Consider the following 18,390-nt stretch of genomic DNA (forward strand, 5'->3'; position numbering starts at 1 on the left):
TTTCAGCCAGAAGGAATGATTCAGCCATAATGCAAACCAATTCTGCCGTCTGCTGGGGGGTCAAAATAATAGGCAAGCGTTTCAGTGGCTGGCTTGTTCTTGTGTTTGCAAAGAAAACCATTCATAACTTTCATTTAAAAAACAAGGACCCAGTTCCAGTTCCGGTGGCCATGGGGGCATGCTCTCAGCACCAAAAAGCTTCTGCCACTCCTGAGAGGGAACTTTAGTTCACTAAATCTCCCAGCGGACCAGCTAGCACCTGGCACTAGTGTATAGTATCTACCCTCCCAGCAAAGCCAAAATCTGACTTGTGCCACATCAGAACTAATGGGAACTTCATGGGTTTTGGCAGTGGGGTAATGAATTACAGGCTTCAAGTGGCTTGGTGGAATTGAGCTAGGAAGCTAGTTGAGTGCTTTGCTCACCTGTCTTGCTAGAACAGGGTTGTTTTGATGATTTTCTAGCTTGGTTCCTGTATCTTATATAAAATGGTGAGTGAGCCCTGTTCAAAGCTATACTGGACCAAGCCACATGCTACCTTTTGGCTGTAGCCTTTAAGGGCATTCTAGAGACTTAGATCTGTAAAAGTAGCTAGCTTATAATCTCTTGTTCACCTTGCTCTCTTCTCTTGAAGGTTTACAAGCCCTCCAGCATTGGCAAGCTCTTGAACCAAGATACTTGTTCATCTCCACTGCCAAGCACTGGAGGCTTAACTACCTGTATCGTAGCGCAGAGCTGTGTGCGTCTATCTGTTGCTCCTCACTTAATTTCATGTGGCTTGAGTCAAGGGTAGGGGCTGCTGGGAAATGGAGTCCGCTGCGGCCCTGATCTGGCCTGCGGGCTGGATTTTGCCAGCCCCTGCTCTATGACAATTTGAACCTCTGTCTCTTGCCTGATAACATTTGCAGCTAGAGGGCCTGCCTCCAATTGCCTGATTTGTAACAATTCTTGGCAATTGCTTAAACAAGCTTCTAGGAGATTGATTTTTTTTTTTTTTTTTTTTTTGGTGGGGGTTTCTTCTTTTTCTCAAGTCCTTGTCATAAACTAAATGTTTTTTTCCATAATCATGCACAAGTGATGTCTCTTTCTGTTGCTGCAGCAATGTCCTCCTTTGTCTCGCTGAGAAGTTGGCAAATGAGCATGTGCTCCATAGTCTGCACTTCGCTGCACTTGCATATATTCATGTTGTTAGAATAGCCCCATTTGATCATGTTGGTTTTTTGGGGGGGTTTTTTTTCTTCCCCCAGTTTGCATGCATAGGTGATTTGGGCATCGCGATTTTAGCCAATCTAGATCCACCTCTCTCTTGCAAAGTCCCCCTGGGGTTCCAGGTCCGTTCTGGAACACCTGATTGCATGTAACCTTTTCTTCCATAGCCTCAGCCATTGTGTCCAACGGTGCAACATTGGTCACGAAATTCTTTCATGTTTTAAGCCATTAGTTACTACTTTGCATCCATAGAGTGGATACCTGGAGTCTTCCATCTGCCATGATCTTTCTTTTTGGCTTGCTAACTTTCTTCTGATACCAGGTGGTACAATACCAGCCATGATTTGGTGTTGGCGTTAGACATCCTGTTATTTCATGACAGATGCCGTTTAGAACGGGGTCTAGTTTCTTGGCATGAGCTGATAATTCTCGTACTGGATGTGCATACTCTACGAACCACTGCTATTGCCTTGTGTTACTGCATTGTAATGTAGCTGGGTTAGGTTCCCCACTTAGAGGTGACCAACTTTTGAAGTATGTTGTTGTGAATGCTTGCTTTACCTTCCCGACACGTGCTTTGAAGGTAAGTATTCGGTCCAATGTAACCCCCAAGTACACAGGGTTTGGGTGTTTACTTAGCGGGATTCAGTCCCAAATTTCTGTTTGGCTTCTCTATGCCATAGCTGAAAAACTGTGAGCTGCATCTCGGTTGGGTTGGCACAAAGCTGGTTCTTATTGTAGTCAACTGAGAGGCTGCTCAGTGTGCGTGTCAGTCTGTTCTCAACAGCAGCAAAGTCCTTCTCTTGTGATATAATGCATACATCATCAGCATATACGAAGCTCCTCTTATTGCTCTGTATGAGTTGGTCGCTGGTATACACGTTGCAAAGAACTGGTGCTAGCACGTTCCCCTCTGGGGTGCTGTTTCCTTGTAGCCTGCAGCGGCTCCGTTTCTTGCACAGTTCTACATAAAAACATCTGTTTTCCAAAAAAGATCGGATGCACTGCACTAGGTGGTATTCGTGCATCATATTATAGACTTGGGCAAGCAAGTTTCAGTGGCTGAGTGTGTTTTAGGCCACTGATAGGTCTACAAACACAGCACCCTGTGGCACTCTGCGTGGGGCCAAGCCCTGCCTGTTCCTACGCAGGGCAGCCAGCACCACAAGCCCGCTAGCCCTGGTCTCGGCCCCAGCCAGGTTGCACAACTTCCTGGTGGGACTGCAACCGCCCAGATGCTGCTTGTCCCCCCCCCACCACACACACACCTCCAGCAGCTCCTCCTCGTCCTCCTTCTGTCCCTGCTGCGCCACTCTGGGCAGGGGGAAGGTGTAGCCAAGTGGCTCCTGCCCCAGCATGCAGGGCTCCAGCTCCAGCTGCTCCGGTGGGGCAATGAGCAGCCATCTGTGGGCAGCCAAGGGGGTGGAAGGTAACTGGGAGCTAGAGCTGGGACCCCATGCACTGGGGCAGGAGCCACCAAGCTGCATCTTCCCCTGCCTGGAGTGATACAGCAGGAGGAGGAACCGCTGGAGATAGGGGGGCTGACTAGCATCCAAGTGGCTGCTGCTGCTGCGCTGGGAGCAGCCACGCCAGGAAGCTGTATGTGCTGGCTGGGGACCAGGGCCAGGGCCACGGCTGGCAGGAGCATAGTGCTGGCTTCCCCAGGTGGGGCTTGGCCCCGTGCTGAGTGTTTGGGGGGAGGGGGCGCCAGCCACAGGCTGGATCCACTCAGGTAGCAGGTGCCCCCCATGGGTTGTATCCAATTGCTTGGTGGGCCAAATCCAGCCCGTGGGCCATATTTTGCTCACCCCTGGTGTATGGCACGTTAAAATGATTTTCCTCCAGATCAGTTTGCTGTCTAATCCATTTTTAAGCTGTTGGCTCAAAGCTCTACTGCTGAGCAGAAGTTGGTGAGCCACCTGGTTGGCTGTGATGTTGAAGTGCTGCTGTACTTTCTTCAGGACATTACTCAGCTTGTGAATGATTAGCCATGCTTTCCTGCTAGCACGGGTCGTATCTATTCCTTCAATCAATCCTTTCCATTTCTGTCTCCTTTCTTCTTGGAGCTTGTTAATTAGAGCTGTCCCTGCCACAACAGTGTCTTCTGAGAAAAGATCTCTTTGAAACGTTTGCTGTTATCTTTTGTATTCAGCTGCTAGCATGGGAGCAAGCCATGGTGTATACTCAGTTCTGCATCCTTGAGTTTATATACCTCATGGACGTTTTGCACAGTGCATTCACAAAGAAGTCCTAGTTATCCAAGATTGGTTTGATGCGCATCTCTTTTTTGTCAAGGTCTTCAGAAAAGCCTCTCCAGTGTGCTTTCTTAAAATTGAAACATCTGCAGATTGGTATGACATTTTGGGGTTATTATGACTGCTGTGACACTGCTAGCAGTTGGTCTGTGCTGTGTGTGGGGAAGGTGTTCCAACACGTCTTTTTTTGCACATATCTTCTATATTGCTGTTAACAAAGGTGAGGTCTGAATTATAGCTTTGTCTCCACTGAGAGCTAGTCAAAGACCCAGGTAGCTCTGAGCTGTGGATCAGGTTTAGGTGGTATGCCTTGGCTCACATCCCGACCAAGTTGCCATTCTCATAATTTTCACTGTAACCCCATGTGATGCTGAGACTATTAAAGTCACTGATCACACATGCTTTTTCTTGGTCTAGGTTTCCTGGCCCACAAAGGCAAATCACTTCCCTGGAGGTTTATAAACAGATGTTATTGGGATGTTGTCCATATTGGTTATCAAGATTTCAATGCAATTTTGTTGTCATCAGTGCTGTTGGTGCTGAGCTCTGGTTTTAAAAAGATAGCGCTGCCGTATTTCTTGTGCTTCCTTTTGATGGCTAATCTTATCCCAGGGATTGATGGCCTATTGCTGTTTGGCCCTCTTGTCTCCTGGAGACAGAGCACATGCCCATTGTAGCTGGTGCAAATCCTGGAAAGAATGTGCTGTTTGACTCCAACGAGTCCCTCTGTGTTTACAGAGATGACTGTTGCTGCCGGCCCTGAAAAAGGCTCATGGTTGTGACACAGCAGGTCAGCCTGGTGTGAGTTTTGAGGTTTGCATTATATACATTCTGAAATGACTGATGGTGGGGTTTCAGCCAAATTCGCATATTTGTTAGGATCTGACAGGAGCCACATTGTAAATGGTTCTGCCATGGCCATTGAGGAAGGACAATAACCACTCAGGGAGTGGAAAGAAAACTTCCTTTGACATGAGCAGGAAATGGGAGTGAATTGCAGGAACAAATAAGAAACTAGTTCTGCAATGGATTGGTCTCCAGGCCCAAGATCAAACAGTGGTGATGTGAAAGGCAGCTTAGCTCCCGCCGTCTCCAGTATCCACTCTTCCTGTACTGCCTGTGGCAGCAAGTGCTGTCATCCTGGCAGCAGTGGATCCAGCTGAATTCCAAGGTCTTCTCAACTTTGATTTTGACTAAAACCAAGGAACAGCTCCAGCTGTCTGCACTGATAACACGGCACTGATATTAAAATGGAACTCGTGCCCTCAGTTTCGAGTTCCCTGCCCAAAGAGACTGCCAAAAAACCAAAATAGGGGTCCAATAAAGGCCGATGCTGAACCTGACCCACCATCTGAGGATAAATAAAATGAGTCTGATAGTTTGAAGTCTGCTAACTTTAATACGATCTGATCTAATGACTTCGTTTGCTTGCCTAGCAGATTTCTCTCTGAAACAGCACTTGCTCTGCCCAGCTCATCCCTGTAGGCAGCTAGAAATAGTGCTTGGTCCCTGTTGGAGTTGAAGGCTCTGGGGGAAATTGCTGGGAGACTGGGGAAATACGGGGCAAACAGCTCAGTCTGTCAGCTGTATAAGGCAGCCAAGGGAGAACCCCAGAGTTTGGAGTCTGTTTTTCGGCTGGACAGCCTGCAGATGGGAATCGGTTATCCCAGGTCCATGGCTGGGGATCCCTCCCTGATCCAGCAGGCCCAGCCTCAGAAGGGTTTGTACAACACTAAGCAAAAACCCTGTTTCCCACCCCACCCCACCCCCCAAACTCTTAACTTGGACCTAAAATGACTTCTGCCTCAAATGCTATTGAAAGGTGTGCTACAGAGCAAAAGGAAAGAACCATTTTATTTTATTTTTTGCTGCTGCCTAACATTTAGGAGCAGGGATTGGGCTTAACATTATATATAACTTTAATTGAATTTTCTAGGCTACATTTCACTGATTTATCATTTGATGAACTCTGTTTGTACATGACTGAAAGATAAAAACTGCTAGACTTTTAGAGAGAGGATTTCAAGGTCAGTGGTCTAAAACTTTCCTTACTGTTGAACATCCTACTTCACTCTAACATTTAATAAAGGGAAACCAGAGCCACCAGTTCTGTACAAGCATAGTATGACTACTACAAGCTTGGAAATGATGGGACCAGTTGCAGCATCCTCTTCACAGTCTCTAATAGCAGATCCAGCTTTTGTTAGCCAGACCTCTTCCTTCTTGGTACACTGGGTAAGAGTCCTTCAAAGCTACAAAGCCAAGTGAGAAATGAAGCAGCACAGGTAACCATGGCATGGTAAACCCTGCTGTTCAAGAAGATGCTATGTGCAGGGCCTCTGAGAGGAAAGGTGGGGGCCTGCACCTCATTTTGAAAACAAGTAGAGAGTGATCTGTTTTTTTGCAGGGATTGATACCCTCATTACTCTGCTGTCATAGGTTCTGGCTATGTGTTTCCACCTCTGAAAGCCCCTTAAGGGGCCCCAGTCCTATTTTCCCTTTGACAGCCACTAGCTACTCATCACAAGAGTGGTGTGTCAGTGAGTGTGTTAAGTTGAATATTTATGAAAAAGTTACTTGCACACCAGGGTCTGCATTTGAGGACTTTATTACTCCTCAGACTTCAGCTGCAGTGGAGAAGAAGACAGATCTTGCCCTGTCTTGTTGAGAGAGAAGCCAGGGGTTTTGGGGGGCTGATCCAGCATGCTGTTCTTGCGGTGAGTTGATGGCATGAGTCAGATGGTGCAGTTTGGGACCAGTTTATCGCTTTCGGATCAAGGCACCAATGGCAGTACTAGCAGCGATCACTGCACTTTTTGCAGCTCCAGAAAGTCCTAGGGCACCTGGCGGGAGGTAGGAAAAAAGGGAGTCAAGGATCAGCATCACTTTTATCATCCTAGTACGCTGACTCTCCTGGCAGACTAGTTACTCTTTTTTCCCAGGTCACTCCCACACAACACTGACCCGGTGTAAATGATTCGGCCTGCTTTTTGCACAGATAGAAGGGATTACCCTGTAATGCATTTGGTTGTTCAACCCTCCTTTCACAGGCACCATAAACCCTTTATAGTACTATATGGTACTTTCCTCACCTGCCTGGATAGAAACTCCTGCAAGAGGAGAGCGATTTCTCAGCCAGTCAATAGGAGTGTCCACAGGGAAATCAGTAGACAGTTAGTTAGGTGAATGGTTAGCAGTTTTGAAAACCCCAGGGGATCAGTGATAGCAAGGCAATGATGCATGGTACTGTGGGGTGCTACACTAGAGCTCTGCTTAGGTTTCTAGAAAAATTGCTGAGGAGCAGTGGAGGAAGAAAACTTGCCTGCACGAGCTGCACAAGAACTATGAACCGACTGTGAAATGCCAGGTGCTTTCTACCCAGAATTGTCAATAAGCCATTAGAGCTGGAGGCATTCAAATAAAAAGTTAGCTCTTCGTGACCTACCAAGTGACTGCAGACACGGAACAACACCTCCAGCAGCCAGTCCTCCTCCGTTGGCTACAGCTGCTGCAGACATCATCTTGGCAGCCAGCGATCCAGCTGTAACTCCTGCCGTAGTAAATCCTGCTACCCCCAGTGCAGTTGGGACTCCAACAAAAGCAATTCCTGCATTGCCAAGAGTGGTGCGGTATTAGTTACCTACCCACCAAGACTGAGGGTGTATGTTTTCCAGTTTAAAACATGGATCCAGCCTAGCTCATCCCAGTATGGGACCTCTCAATCTGCAGAGGAAATGCCTGGGGCATGGGCTTGCACGTTTTTCATGCGGGCTTTCTATGAGGGTCAGTTTGGAGGGACAGGCTTGAGCCACCTTGCTGGGTGCCCTAAGAGCTTCCTTTTGACCTGGAAAGGAATCAAAGCCAAGAGAGGCATTCTTGCTCCCCACGTGTCAGTTGGACATGTGGGGAGTGTCCTCTGTATCAGAGAGGAGGCTTGGGCTTTGGAGGGGTACCTGATCTGAGTGAAGTCCATGCACTTTCTGATTAATTCCCCTCTGCTGGGATTGGGAGTGGAAGGAGCGATCAGGGAGCTGGGTCCCTGTACTGTATGCAAAGGAGCCTTGCACAGGGGGAAAATCAGGTGAGAGTGATCAAGGAGCTGGGATCCTGGTTTAGCCCTTTATGACAGATCCAGAAAAGACTTGGGAGACTTCAGAACGGTGCCTGGTGATTTACAGACATTAAGTCTTGTGTAACTTGGATGACGGTATGACTGGAGACCTAGTGAGATCTCTTGGAGGAGGAAGGCCAAGCAATCGGGAGGCTGGGGTTGTTGCTCAGATGATTTAAGATAATTTAACGTTCTTTTCCAATTTTAACTCTGTGCCTAATAGACACTTGGAAACAAGGACATCTCAGAAGAGTCAACACCCATGCATTTTAAGTTTCCAGTTTAATATCTATAAGGAAACGTGCTGCCCCACATGAAGGCCATAGCCCACTCCCTGAGTATAATGCTTATTCCATAATGCATGATGATAATTCAATTAACCATTCCATATCCTGAGCTAACATCTTACCTAATCCGACAGCTGCTCCAATGGCTGGGGCAACAAATCCTAGGAAAGGAGAGGTTTATGAAAATGAGCCATGAAGGAAATGAGCACACCTTTCAGCAGAAAAGGCTAGATAGATGGGGTGAGGCATTTATGGCACTAGCTAGCATTAACAGATTAGACTTTGGCAAATGCTGCATCAAAACAGCGAAAGCAAAACTAACTGGCTGTTTGTTCAAGCCCTTTGAGGAGCAAATGCAATTCAGTGTTAAGTTCAGCCAGCACGTGCCTTTTTTTGGGAAGGCTGGCTTGTACTTGTCATACAAGAGGACTACAGATCACACCCCAGGTATGAGTGGGGCTAGCAAAGTTAGGAAACTGGTGAGATTCAGCACAGTGGAAAGCAGCGGTGCAAAGGGAAATGTGGCTTCTAGTGCTCCAAAAGGTTTTTACAAGGGGCAGGCAGGGAGGGGAAACCTGGAGATCCTGAGAAGCTGGGAGAGCAGTGAAAGTACCACTGCTTCACCTGGCTGTGCCTCTCCAGACTCTGGTGCCAGCCCATCTTCCTGAGCTTAATGCTGGTCTCCTCAAAATCACTAGTAGATGGAGAGGAGCCTGAACCTGGATCTTTTCAACACACTTGCAGGGTTTATTGGGAGGTGAGTCATCCTGGGCCTGCCCCTGTACACAAGTAGGATAATGCATGTCCTCAGGCTCCATCACCTGGGCAGCCAGGGTCTCGTGTCCATCAGTGATGTGAACTGTCTATCAGGAGAAGACTCTGGGCTGGGCAGGGATCACCTGATACCTCCAAGGGAAGGCAGCTGGTTAGTTTGTGTGTGGGATGTGTACAGTCCCTGTTCAAAGGTCTCATAGTAGAAACCAAGTCTTACCCCGCATGTTGGAGACTGGCTTGTTTTTGTTGGGTTTAACTTCTGATCCTGTAGCCCTGCAAATAATGCAGAAAATGCAGTTAGACTAGTTCAGTTCCTTCCCAACTCCAGCAACACCGGAGGCATTTTAAGGTAATTCCCCTCAATAAACCAGAGTTTCTGGTTGAGTCTGTGCTCCATGGTCATTCGAAACCAGGACATCCACACAGCTGTGGAACCTGGCCTGTGACCCACCTCTTGCCACCTACACATCTGCTCCCAACGTGCAGCTCCTGCCCAGTCCATCATGAGAAATGCCACCACCATGTCACCCCTCCCAAGCCTCTCCCCAGCCAGGTCTAGTGCCTTTGAGTGAGATGGGGGGCTGGGGGAGTCTTTTCAGCTCACTCCCTGCGCATGCCCAGCTTCCCAGATCCCAGAGGGAGGCAATGTTCACTGGGCCCCAGGATGTGAAGTCAGTGATGCTTAGCTGGTACCTACCCCAGGGCAGACTAGCCCCGCAGTCCCAGCAGCTGCATCCTTTGGTGACTGGCAGGGCCAGATTACCCCTTTAGTGGGCCCTAGGCAAACAAACTCATGGGCCCCTCCTTAATACTGTATATTTATATTACTTTTTCTTCATTTGATAATTATAATATGTAAAATAAGCACAGCTGGGCCCCTTCTTCACTTAGGGCCCTATGCCTGTGCCTGACCCAGGAGAGAGACAAGGGCAGGGGTGGAACCGGCCGCTACCGGGTTATTGCTGCAGTTCCAGCAGGCGCATCCAGGAGGTCTGGGGCCAAGCACAAACCCCTGCCAGCAGCAGCTTGCATCCCCCACACCTCCCAGAGCCTCTTGGGCTTTTGTCTTTCCCAGCCCTGTTCTCTTTAAATGCCTGACTGGCGGGGTGGGGAGATGAAGCAGCGGCTGCTATTGCGGCATCCTGCTGTCGCATCCTTCCAGCCTGAGAAAGCAGAGGAAGGCCGAGGTTTCAACGCACCTAGTAATAACCTACCAACCTGGGCTTTGCTGGTCCGGTTTGGAGTCCAGCTATGCTTTGCAGGCTCCGCACAATCTCCTTTCGCTGTGCTGGGAAAGGGAAACCTAACGCAAAAAAACAAGGCTGCAGCTGGGCGAGTAGTCTCCACCCCCGCTCCTTTCCTACTGGAACCGCGAGCAGAGGCGAGGAAGGAGCAAGTCTGCCGGGTCCAGTAAGATCTGGCAGCACAAGGCGTCATTCGTATCCCTGGCAGGGCCTGTCTGCCAGAAGCAGCCTCAGCCCTGCCCCGGCTCCTACGCAGAGCCCATTCGCAATGCTTCCTGCCTGTTGCAACAAAAGTCTCTTGCAGGGCAGCAGTTGCTCTCCAGGCAGGAATCCCCAGCTGTCAGCTGCAGGAGTTAAGATGGGATGGCAGGGTTTGGAGCCCACTGTCTGCTGGATGGACACACATATGGGAGCCAGTTATCTCTGGCCTGTGGCAGGGGATTTATAGCCTGGGTTTTTTCGGCAAGAATAAGCAAAAGCCCTGAAATTTGCTTTCCCCCAGAATCAAGGCCCTTGTGGCACAGTCCTGAAATGGCGTTGCTTCGGGATCCAGGCCACCTGCTTCCAAACCTGAGGAACAGACATTAACCCTCCTCTTACTGGGCACTTTTTTAACACGAAGTGGCAGCCTGGAAAACTCCCAAGGTCAAAGGAAGTTAGTTAAATGGTGACCTTACAGAAAACCGGAAGTCCGTCAGCCAAAGGGAAGGGATTTGGGGTCCTGAGGTCCTGACACTTGTCTGTGTACTTGTGTGTTCGTATGTCTTATCAGCCAATGTCATTATTGTGCATGAAAACCAGTCACCAGTGTGGTACTAGTGTAAGCCTTTCACACTAACTGGGAAGACCAGGACCCGTTCAGCACCTACCCCCAAGGTCTCTAGTAGCAGACGCAGCTCTCATTAGCCACAGCTTTGCATCCCAGCGCATTGGGTGCGAGAAACAACAAAGCACGGCAAGGAAAGAGGCGCTACAGGTAGCTGCACTGTGATACAGCCGACCACTGATGGAGAATGGTTGTCCATAATGGGTGGACACAGAATTGGACCATATACATGCTGTAGCACCCTCAGACGGGGGGCCGTCAGAGGAAGAAGCCGTGTGTATCCACCTCTGAAAGCTTTCTAGGGTTTGTTTGGGGGTTTTTTGACAACCCCTAGGTGGTGGGGGGCTTAATCTAGCAAGTTCTACATTTATGAAAAAATAATTGTATACCACAGCATACATGTTTGTAAAGGCTTTTTCTTCCACAGCAGTGTTAAGCAAGGCATAACATGTTAGCTTGTACTAGGCAGATGCAAGAAGCAAGAGGTCTTCAGGGGCTGGTTCGACATGCAGTTTCTTCTTGAGCGTGCTGAAAGCGGTTCCCGTAACTTGCTCTGTATTGTATTTAGCCTGGTGGGTGATTCGGGCATGCCAGAGGATCGTGTTTTGGTCACCCAGGCACCAGGGGGACCTGCTGCAGCTTTCAGATCAAGGCAAAAAGTGCCGCACCAGCAGCCGCCAGCCCCCCCTGGGTGGCTGCAGAGAGTCCTGCAGCACCTGAGAGAAAACAGAGGGTGGGCGGTCAGTATGGCTACATCATCCTAGTGCACTGGACCTCCTGCAGTTACTTGTCCCCTCCCCGGGTCACTGCTGAAAGAAGACTGACACGATGGAAACGGCTCTGCATGTTTGCAGCACGTGGAAGGGGCTGGGGATCTGACCAGCCAAATGTGACCCAAGCTTTGCCAGGAGCCCCTGGACGATACTGTATTGGCAGGAGAGTCCATGTAGGCAGGTGAGCAGGAGATTTGCTCCAACAGGCTTCCCCGATATCCGTGGAAGCATCACTGGGGATCTCATGAAGAACAGAGTTAGGTGAATGCTCAGCACATAACATTCGGAAAGGCTGCGACTAGGCAATGAGCTGTGGTACTGAGGACGTGGCCGGGGTGCCAGGAGGCTGAAGCAATGTCCCGTATCGCCCATCTAAGTTTTTAGTTAAGAGACTTGAGGACGACCACAAAATGCCAGGTGCTCTCTATGCAGAATTGTCCGTAAGCACAGAGGCATCTGAACAAGAGGTTAGCTCCCTAGGACCTACCGACTGACTGCAACACTGCCACAGCACTTCCAGCAGCCACTCCTCCTCCGTTGGCTATGGCCGCTGCCGACATCATCTTGGCTGCTACTGACCCTGCAGCAATTCCTGCAGCAGTAAATCCTGCAGCCCCCAGGGCTACAGGGACTCCAACAGCTGCGACTCCTGCATTGCAAAGAGCATTAGTTATAAAATGGGATCCTGGTGCACGGTATATCCAGCTTTCTGCTGCAGAACCACCTTTACATCCATTCACTTAGTGCTTTAGTGTCTTGTGGTTTGTACCACCACAGCGACAGGTTGGGGAATGTCTTTCCTCGATGAAGCACTTCCCCAATACTTAAAATAGAGAACCTAATATTCACGTGAGTTCAGAAACTGCAGCATTCCTTGGTGCACTGGTGTCAAAGAGAGGGTCATGCAGGACACAGAGGTAGGATGTTGCCTGGGAGGACAGAGCCAAGACATTGTAAAGTTCTTGTGGGGGGAAAACTCTTGCTAAGAGGTAGGTGTACAGTTTGCAGCTAAGGCATAGATCCAACCTAGTCTTTCTGTCTGCAGGCACTATATCTGGGGCAAGGGCTTGTACATTCCCATGAGGGTCAGTCTGGCGGGATGGCCTCCAGCCACCTTTTTTCCCACTTCCCTGAGACCCTGGTCAGCATCCCTTGAGCTGGGAAAGGAATCAAAGTGCAGGGGAAGAGATTCTTACTCCGCACAGGTCAGTTGGGGCAGGGGAGGCTCTGGGGAAGGTCTCCCCTGTTCGGGGAGAGGCCTGGGCTTTAGAAGGGCAGATGAGCTGAGTGGCTGAATAATGTTAGCTAAACTCTTGTTCTTTTTTTAAAATAAGCAGCCTGTCTCTTGAGCTAATGACTTACCAAATCCGATGCCTGCACCCAGCGCAGTCACCAAAATTCCTGAAAGAGGAAAGGTTTGTGTTAATGAGCCATCAAAGAAGATTGCTGGTTTTCAGCAGACAGTTTTCCTTTGAATGCTGCTGGTCAGTATTAACACTCTGGCATTCAGGTTGGAAATCCCTAGCACCTGAACCTGCCGGCTTTGCGCTGCTCTTCTCAAGTGTCTTTTGGAGAAGATGCTGCTCAGCAGTGACTTTACCCAGAACACATCCCTTGCTAGCTGCAACTCCGCTTGCGCTTTGTCCTGCCTGACTTCATCCCTGCATGCCTGAGCAATGCTCTTATATTCCTCCCAAGTTGCTTCTCCAAGCTTCCACTTCTTGCAAGCTTCCTGGTTTTGTTTAAGCTCACCAAAGAGTTCTCTGCAAAGCCAAGCTGGTTGCTTGCCACATTTGCTATTCTTCCTGGACATTTGGATTCTTTGTTCCTGTGCCCTTGATAATTTTTTTTTTTTTTTTTTTTAATGCAACCAGCTCTCCTGGACCCCCTCTTCCCCCTCAGACTGGCCTCCCAGGGGATCCTGCTCATCAGCTCTCTGAGGAAGTCAAAGTCTGCTTTTCTGAACTCAAGGGTCCATACTCTGCTGCTCTTCTTTTTTTCAGGATCCTGAACTCAATCATCTCATGGTCGATGTTGCCCTCGTTGCCGTCCACTTCTCCATCCCCCACCAATTCTTTCGTGTTTGAACAGCAGGACAGGAAGAGAACGGCCCCTAGCTTGTGTCTCAAACACCAGGAAGTTATTCCCAATGCTCACCAAAAACGTCTTGGATTGCCTGTGCACGGCTGTATTGCCCTCCCAGCAGATATCGAGGTGATTGAAGTCCCCCATGAGAACCAGGGCCTGTGATCAGGAATCTTCTGCCAGTTGTCTGAAGAAAACCTAATCCTCCTGGTCGGGTGGTCTATAGCAGACGCCCACCCCAGCATCACCCTTGGTGCTCTCTCCCCTCTAACTCAGACTTCCAACAGGCCTGTCCCCAGTTTCATACCGGAGCTCTGAGCAGTCATACACCTCTTCTACATGGAGCACAACTCTTCTCCCCTGGCTTGTCCTTCCTGGACAGTCTGTACCCATCCATAATAGCGCTCCAGTCACCCGAGCTCCCACCAAGTCTCTGCTGTTCTAGTCACATCATAGTCCCCTGACTCTCTGCAGTTCTTCCTGCTTGCTTCCCAGGCTCCATGCATTTGTGTACAGGCTCCTGAGGTCACTAGCTGATTGCCCTGCTTTCTCAGGAAGAATGAGCCCACTCCTGCTTCTGCTTCCTCCAGGCCTCCTACTTCCCCACCTACCACAGGCCTTTTTTTCCTCCATCCCCCTGCAGTAAGTGGGGGACCTGAAGGAAGATCCTCCTGTCCTTGTATAAGAGGACCACTTTCCACACCTGGGGTCCATGTACACCAGGTAGTTCCACACTGGATCAAAGCGAGGCTCCTTTGCCATTTAGGGTCTTTTGTCTGTCAGTGTCCCAAACTGTTTGGGAGCCTTCAATGCGATGCTGCAGCTAGTAAAGTGAGCAAAATGCTGGCTTGCATCCGTAGATGCTTCTCAAGCAAATCCCAAGACATCATTCTCCCCTTGTACTTGGCCTTGGTGAGGCCACAGCTGGAGTACTATGTCCAGCTTTGGGCTCTGCGATTCAAAAAGTCTGAGCCCCCAAGGTCTGGGATAGACTGCCGCCAGAGGTGGTTCAAGCACCTACTTTGAACACCTTGAAGAGAAATGTGGATGTTTATCTTGCTGGGATCCTATGACCCCAGCTGACTTCCTGCCCCTTGGGTGGGGGGCTGGACTTGGATCTTCTGAGGTCCCTTCCAGCCCTAACGTCTATGAAATCAAATTCAATGCTTCAGAGCGAGACGGAAGGATTTGGGGTTGTGCAGGGGCTCACTGGCTGCCTGGATGGTTTGCCAGCTTGTTAATGGTGCCAGGGCTGTGTGCAATTCCTGTTCAGGGGTCTGTCGGTGAAAAGAAAGTGGAACCTTACCAACCATCCTGTAGAGTGGAGAGGCTTTTTGTGGGCCTGGATCCGGGGACAACTGAGGATAACACAAGAAATGCAGTTAGACCAGTCCAAATCCCTCAAAACATGGTCCAGTGGGGGTGAGGAGGGACACAGGGCTGGGGCTGCCACATCATAGGGCAGGTCCATCTAACAAGCTGTCTTTTCTTGTAGGTACGTATCCCACTGCTGCTAAAATTAGGGCCTCAGCGCAGCTGAGAATAGCTGACCTGCAACCCACCTCTTCTCCCATGTCATTCATTGGGTGGGGCCTTCTGGGAATTGCCACCATCACGGTTCTAGGGTAATGCACATCCAAACCTTTCTTCCTGCAAGGATTAGCACTGCCTCTGTCATGGGGCGGGTGGGGGAAGTGCTTTCAGATCAGCCCTGAGCGTGCTCAGGTTTGCACATCCCATAGAGGTGCGGGAAGGCTCACTGGCAGAGTGGCCACCTTTGTAAAATGGGAAGGCAAGACACGTGCCCCTCCCCTGCCCTCCCCCCAGCACAGCTGGAGTACAGCCAAGCAGAGGGGCCAGGGTGGATGCAGGATATCTGCTGTGGGTTCAAGTCTCCCTGCCCTGTTGCCCTGCCCCTGGGAGCCCTGCATCCGCTGCACTGCCCTGGGGAGGCGCCTCCTGTCTGCACAAGGGCAAAACTTTGTGCTGCCACCACTGCTGCTGCCAGGTCGGAAGGGGACACCTTGCCATGGTGGCACAGCCAGCATCGGGCTCCGGGTGGTGGCAGCAGCATCACTCAACCTCTCAGCCTTCCTGTGCCAGGTCCTGCCCGCTGCGGTGTGGTGGCCCCGGGGCAAGGACAGCAGGGAGGGGAGCCTGGAGTCCACAGTGGGCAGTCCACTCTGTGTACAAACTGGGGTGGGGCACATGTGCCCTCCCGTGCCCTCTCCCTGGGAGCACATACAGCGGCAGGGAGTTTGTCCCCTTGCCACCCCTCAAATGAGCCACCCGCGGCTCCATCCCACTCCCTAGCTGGGCTCTATGGCCATGCATTCCCACCCCAGCCCTGGGCCCTAGGCCCCACTTTCCCCCTCGCTGGTGGCCTCAATCTGTTCCCCTTGCCCACCCTATGCTTCTCTCTCCACCCCAGACTTATCTGCAGTGACATGATCTCTACCGTGGCCTGGCTGTATTCCCAGCCTCGTGCATGTGTGTGTACACACACATACACCTAGCGGCTCCTGCATCCCGCTCCCCCCAGCCCCAAGCAGCCCTTTGCAGGCTGGAGCCCTGCCAGCCTGCAAGGGGAAACCTCCTGTTTCCTGCATTTTTCCACAACAGAAAGAAAACCTGGATCCCTGCACAATACCGGGAGTCCAGGACAAATGCTGTCCAAGAGTCGTTCAGCCCAGGACTGGGAGTTGGTGTTCACATTTCAGCACTGTCCTGCCTAGTTAGGGCTGAGTGGTCAACCTCGCTAGGCAAAAGGATAGTAAAAGTTAGTAGGGTTTAGCTGGGGCCAATGCAGACAAGAATTATGCTAGAGACCCCAGGACCTCCATCCCTTAGTGATTAGTATCCCCAGACCCAAGAAAGAAATAGTAGCGTAAGTGCAATGGACCAGTATCAGGTAATTGCTGCAACACTATCAGCCTGATCAGGCGCATTTAGCCAGCCCCGGGATGAACCCAAATGCTCACTAGATGCACACAGGAAGCATGTGCAATGCACCACAACAAATCCCAAAGTGTCTTGAAGGGGTTTTGAGCTGCCCTTTCCCACTCCCTTTTTCCTTAGAGAGGCCCTTAAGCTTGGCTGGGGAGGTGAAAGCAGCAGCTTTCCCTGTTTTCACTGCAAACTGCTTTTACAACTGCCCTGAAGATGAATTCGGCTGCCTCCAAAATCAGAATTAGCCCAAGATTCAAATGCAGGAAAGAAAAGAAAAATCTGTTTACCTTGTTCAGTAGACAAGAGACTTCTCCAGCTGCCTCTGCATTGATCCCTCCTCCTCCTTTATATGTCCAGGGAACCAATGGAGCTTGCCTGTTAGGTTTCAGTTTCCCAGCTAAGTGAAACTTAAGATAAGAGCCAGCATAATAAGCAAAAGCTGAGCTGGACCCACCAGGGGACACCCAGGGTTGTGATTGCACCATTGGCAATATGAGAAAATAAGTCTGCCTGCTGCAGTAAAGGTTTGATTTAATAGCATCAAGTACTTGTTGGTTGTCCTTTTGCTCTTTGAAATGGCACCTGCTGAGAGTGGGCTAGCTAGGGTAACCACCTCTTCCAAACTAGAAGGTGGGACACATGCCCGCCTTCCCCACCCGCAGCACGGCTGGAGCTGGAGCCCATGGGGGACAGGGGCGAACGCGGGATGCCTGCTGCGGGCTCAGGGCTCCCCACCATGCCATCTTGCTCCTGGGAGCCTGGTGCCAGCCGCACCACCATGGCAAGGTGCCCCCTGCCCATCTGGCAGCAGCAAGGGCCACAACTCTACACCACTGCCGCTGCTGCCAGGCAGGCAGAGGGTGCCTTGCCATGGCGATGCAGCCGATATAAGGCTCCAGGGAACAACAACCCCCAGCCTGCATCATCCTCTGCCCCACACACAAATCTGGGGGCCGTGTGGCCCCCATGCCCCACTCCCCAGGAGTGCGCACAGTAGCAGAATGCTGCCTCCCCCCAGACGAACCACCAGTGCCTCTATCCTGTGCCCCAGCCGGGCCCTGTGGCCACACATTCCTACCCCAGCCCCAGCCACCATGACCTCCATCACCCTGGGGACCTCAGTCTGCCCTTTCTTCCCCACCCCCCACCATAGACTTACCTGCAGGCAGCTGGGGAAGCTGCTCTCCATCTCTGCCTAGGGCTGTACTCCTGGCCCTGTGCGTGTGTGTGCGTGTACAGGCACACATGTGGTGCCCCTCTGTCCTGCTCCCCGCAGCCCCTTGCAGGCTGGTTAACCCCCCATTTCCCATGTGTTTCTATCCTGAACGGAAAAACCAGATCCTTGCACAGTACTGCAGATCCGGGACCAGTGCTGTCCCAGAGTCGTTCAGCCTGGGACCAGGACTTGATGTTCCCATTTTGGGACTGTCCTGTCCAATGAGGTATGGGTGGTCACCCAAAGCCTAGCTCATCCCAGTATAGGGTGTCTCTATCTTCAGGGGAAATACTTAGCACAAGTCTAGTGCTCCAAAGGGGGTTTCTCAAGGGGCAGGCAGGGAGGGGAAACCTGGAGATCCTGAGAAGCTGGGAGAGCAGTGAAAGTACCACTGCTTCACCTGGCTGTGCCTCACCAGACTCTGGTGCCAGCCCATCTTCCTGAGCTTAATGCTGGTCTCCTCAAAATCACTAGTAGATGGAGAGGAGCCTGAACCTGGATCTTTTCAACACACTTGCAGGGTTTATTGGGAGGTGAGTCATCCTGGGCCTGCCCCTGTACACAAGTAGGATAATGCATGTCCTCAGGCTCCATCATCCGGGGTCTAGTGTCCATCAGCGATCTGAACTTGAACGCATCAGAAAAGGACTTTGTGGGCTGG

The 18,390-nt window shown here is 50.7% G+C and overlaps 2 protein-coding genes across 5 annotated transcripts; both read right to left on the reverse strand.

The window, feature by feature from the left end:
- Positions 1-6,034: 6,034 nt before the first annotated feature.
- Positions 6,035-10,105, reverse strand: LOC149859440 (interferon alpha-inducible protein 27-like protein 2A). Of its 3 annotated transcripts, none has more exons than XM_090058228.1 (5): positions 9,855-10,105; positions 8,854-8,901; positions 7,985-8,023; positions 6,910-7,071; positions 6,035-6,307 (listed from the first exon to the last, which is right to left on the reverse strand). In XM_090058228.1, exons 2-5 carry the CDS (start codon positions 8,858-8,860, stop codon positions 6,225-6,227), a joined length of 291 nt encoding a protein of 96 aa, XP_089914354.1. In that variant the 5' UTR covers positions 8,861-8,901; positions 9,855-10,105; the 3' UTR covers positions 6,035-6,224. The 3 variants fall into 3 exon arrangements, with proteins under 3 accessions (XP_089914354.1, XP_089914353.1, XP_089914352.1); XM_090058227.1 differs by having other exon boundaries at positions 8,854-8,909; positions 9,851-10,104; XM_090058226.1 differs by having other exon boundaries at positions 6,036-6,307; positions 8,854-8,909; positions 9,855-10,102.
- Positions 10,106-11,104: 999 nt separating this feature from the next.
- LOC149859441 (interferon alpha-inducible protein 27-like protein 2A) lies at positions 11,105-16,893 on the reverse strand. 2 transcript variants are annotated; one of them, XM_090058230.1, is made up of 6 exons: positions 16,801-16,856; positions 16,215-16,322; positions 14,871-14,922; positions 12,842-12,880; positions 11,967-12,128; positions 11,105-11,422 (listed from the first exon to the last, which is right to left on the reverse strand). In XM_090058230.1, the coding sequence occupies exons 3-6, from the start codon at positions 14,875-14,877 to the stop codon at positions 11,349-11,351; spliced, it is 282 nt and encodes a 93-aa protein (XP_089914356.1). In that variant the 5' UTR covers positions 14,878-14,922; positions 16,215-16,322; positions 16,801-16,856; the 3' UTR covers positions 11,105-11,348. The 2 variants fall into 2 exon arrangements, with proteins under 2 accessions (XP_089914356.1, XP_089914355.1); XM_090058229.1 differs by lacking the exon at positions 16,215-16,322 and having other exon boundaries at positions 16,801-16,893.
- Between the last annotated feature and the right edge of the window lie 1,497 nt (positions 16,894-18,390).

The sequence above is a fragment of the Crocodylus siamensis genome, chromosome 7, assembly GCF_052110815.1.
Source record: "Crocodylus siamensis isolate JL-2025a chromosome 7, ASM5211081v1, whole genome shotgun sequence".
Taxonomy (NCBI): Eukaryota; Metazoa; Chordata; order Crocodylia; family Crocodylidae; genus Crocodylus; species Crocodylus siamensis.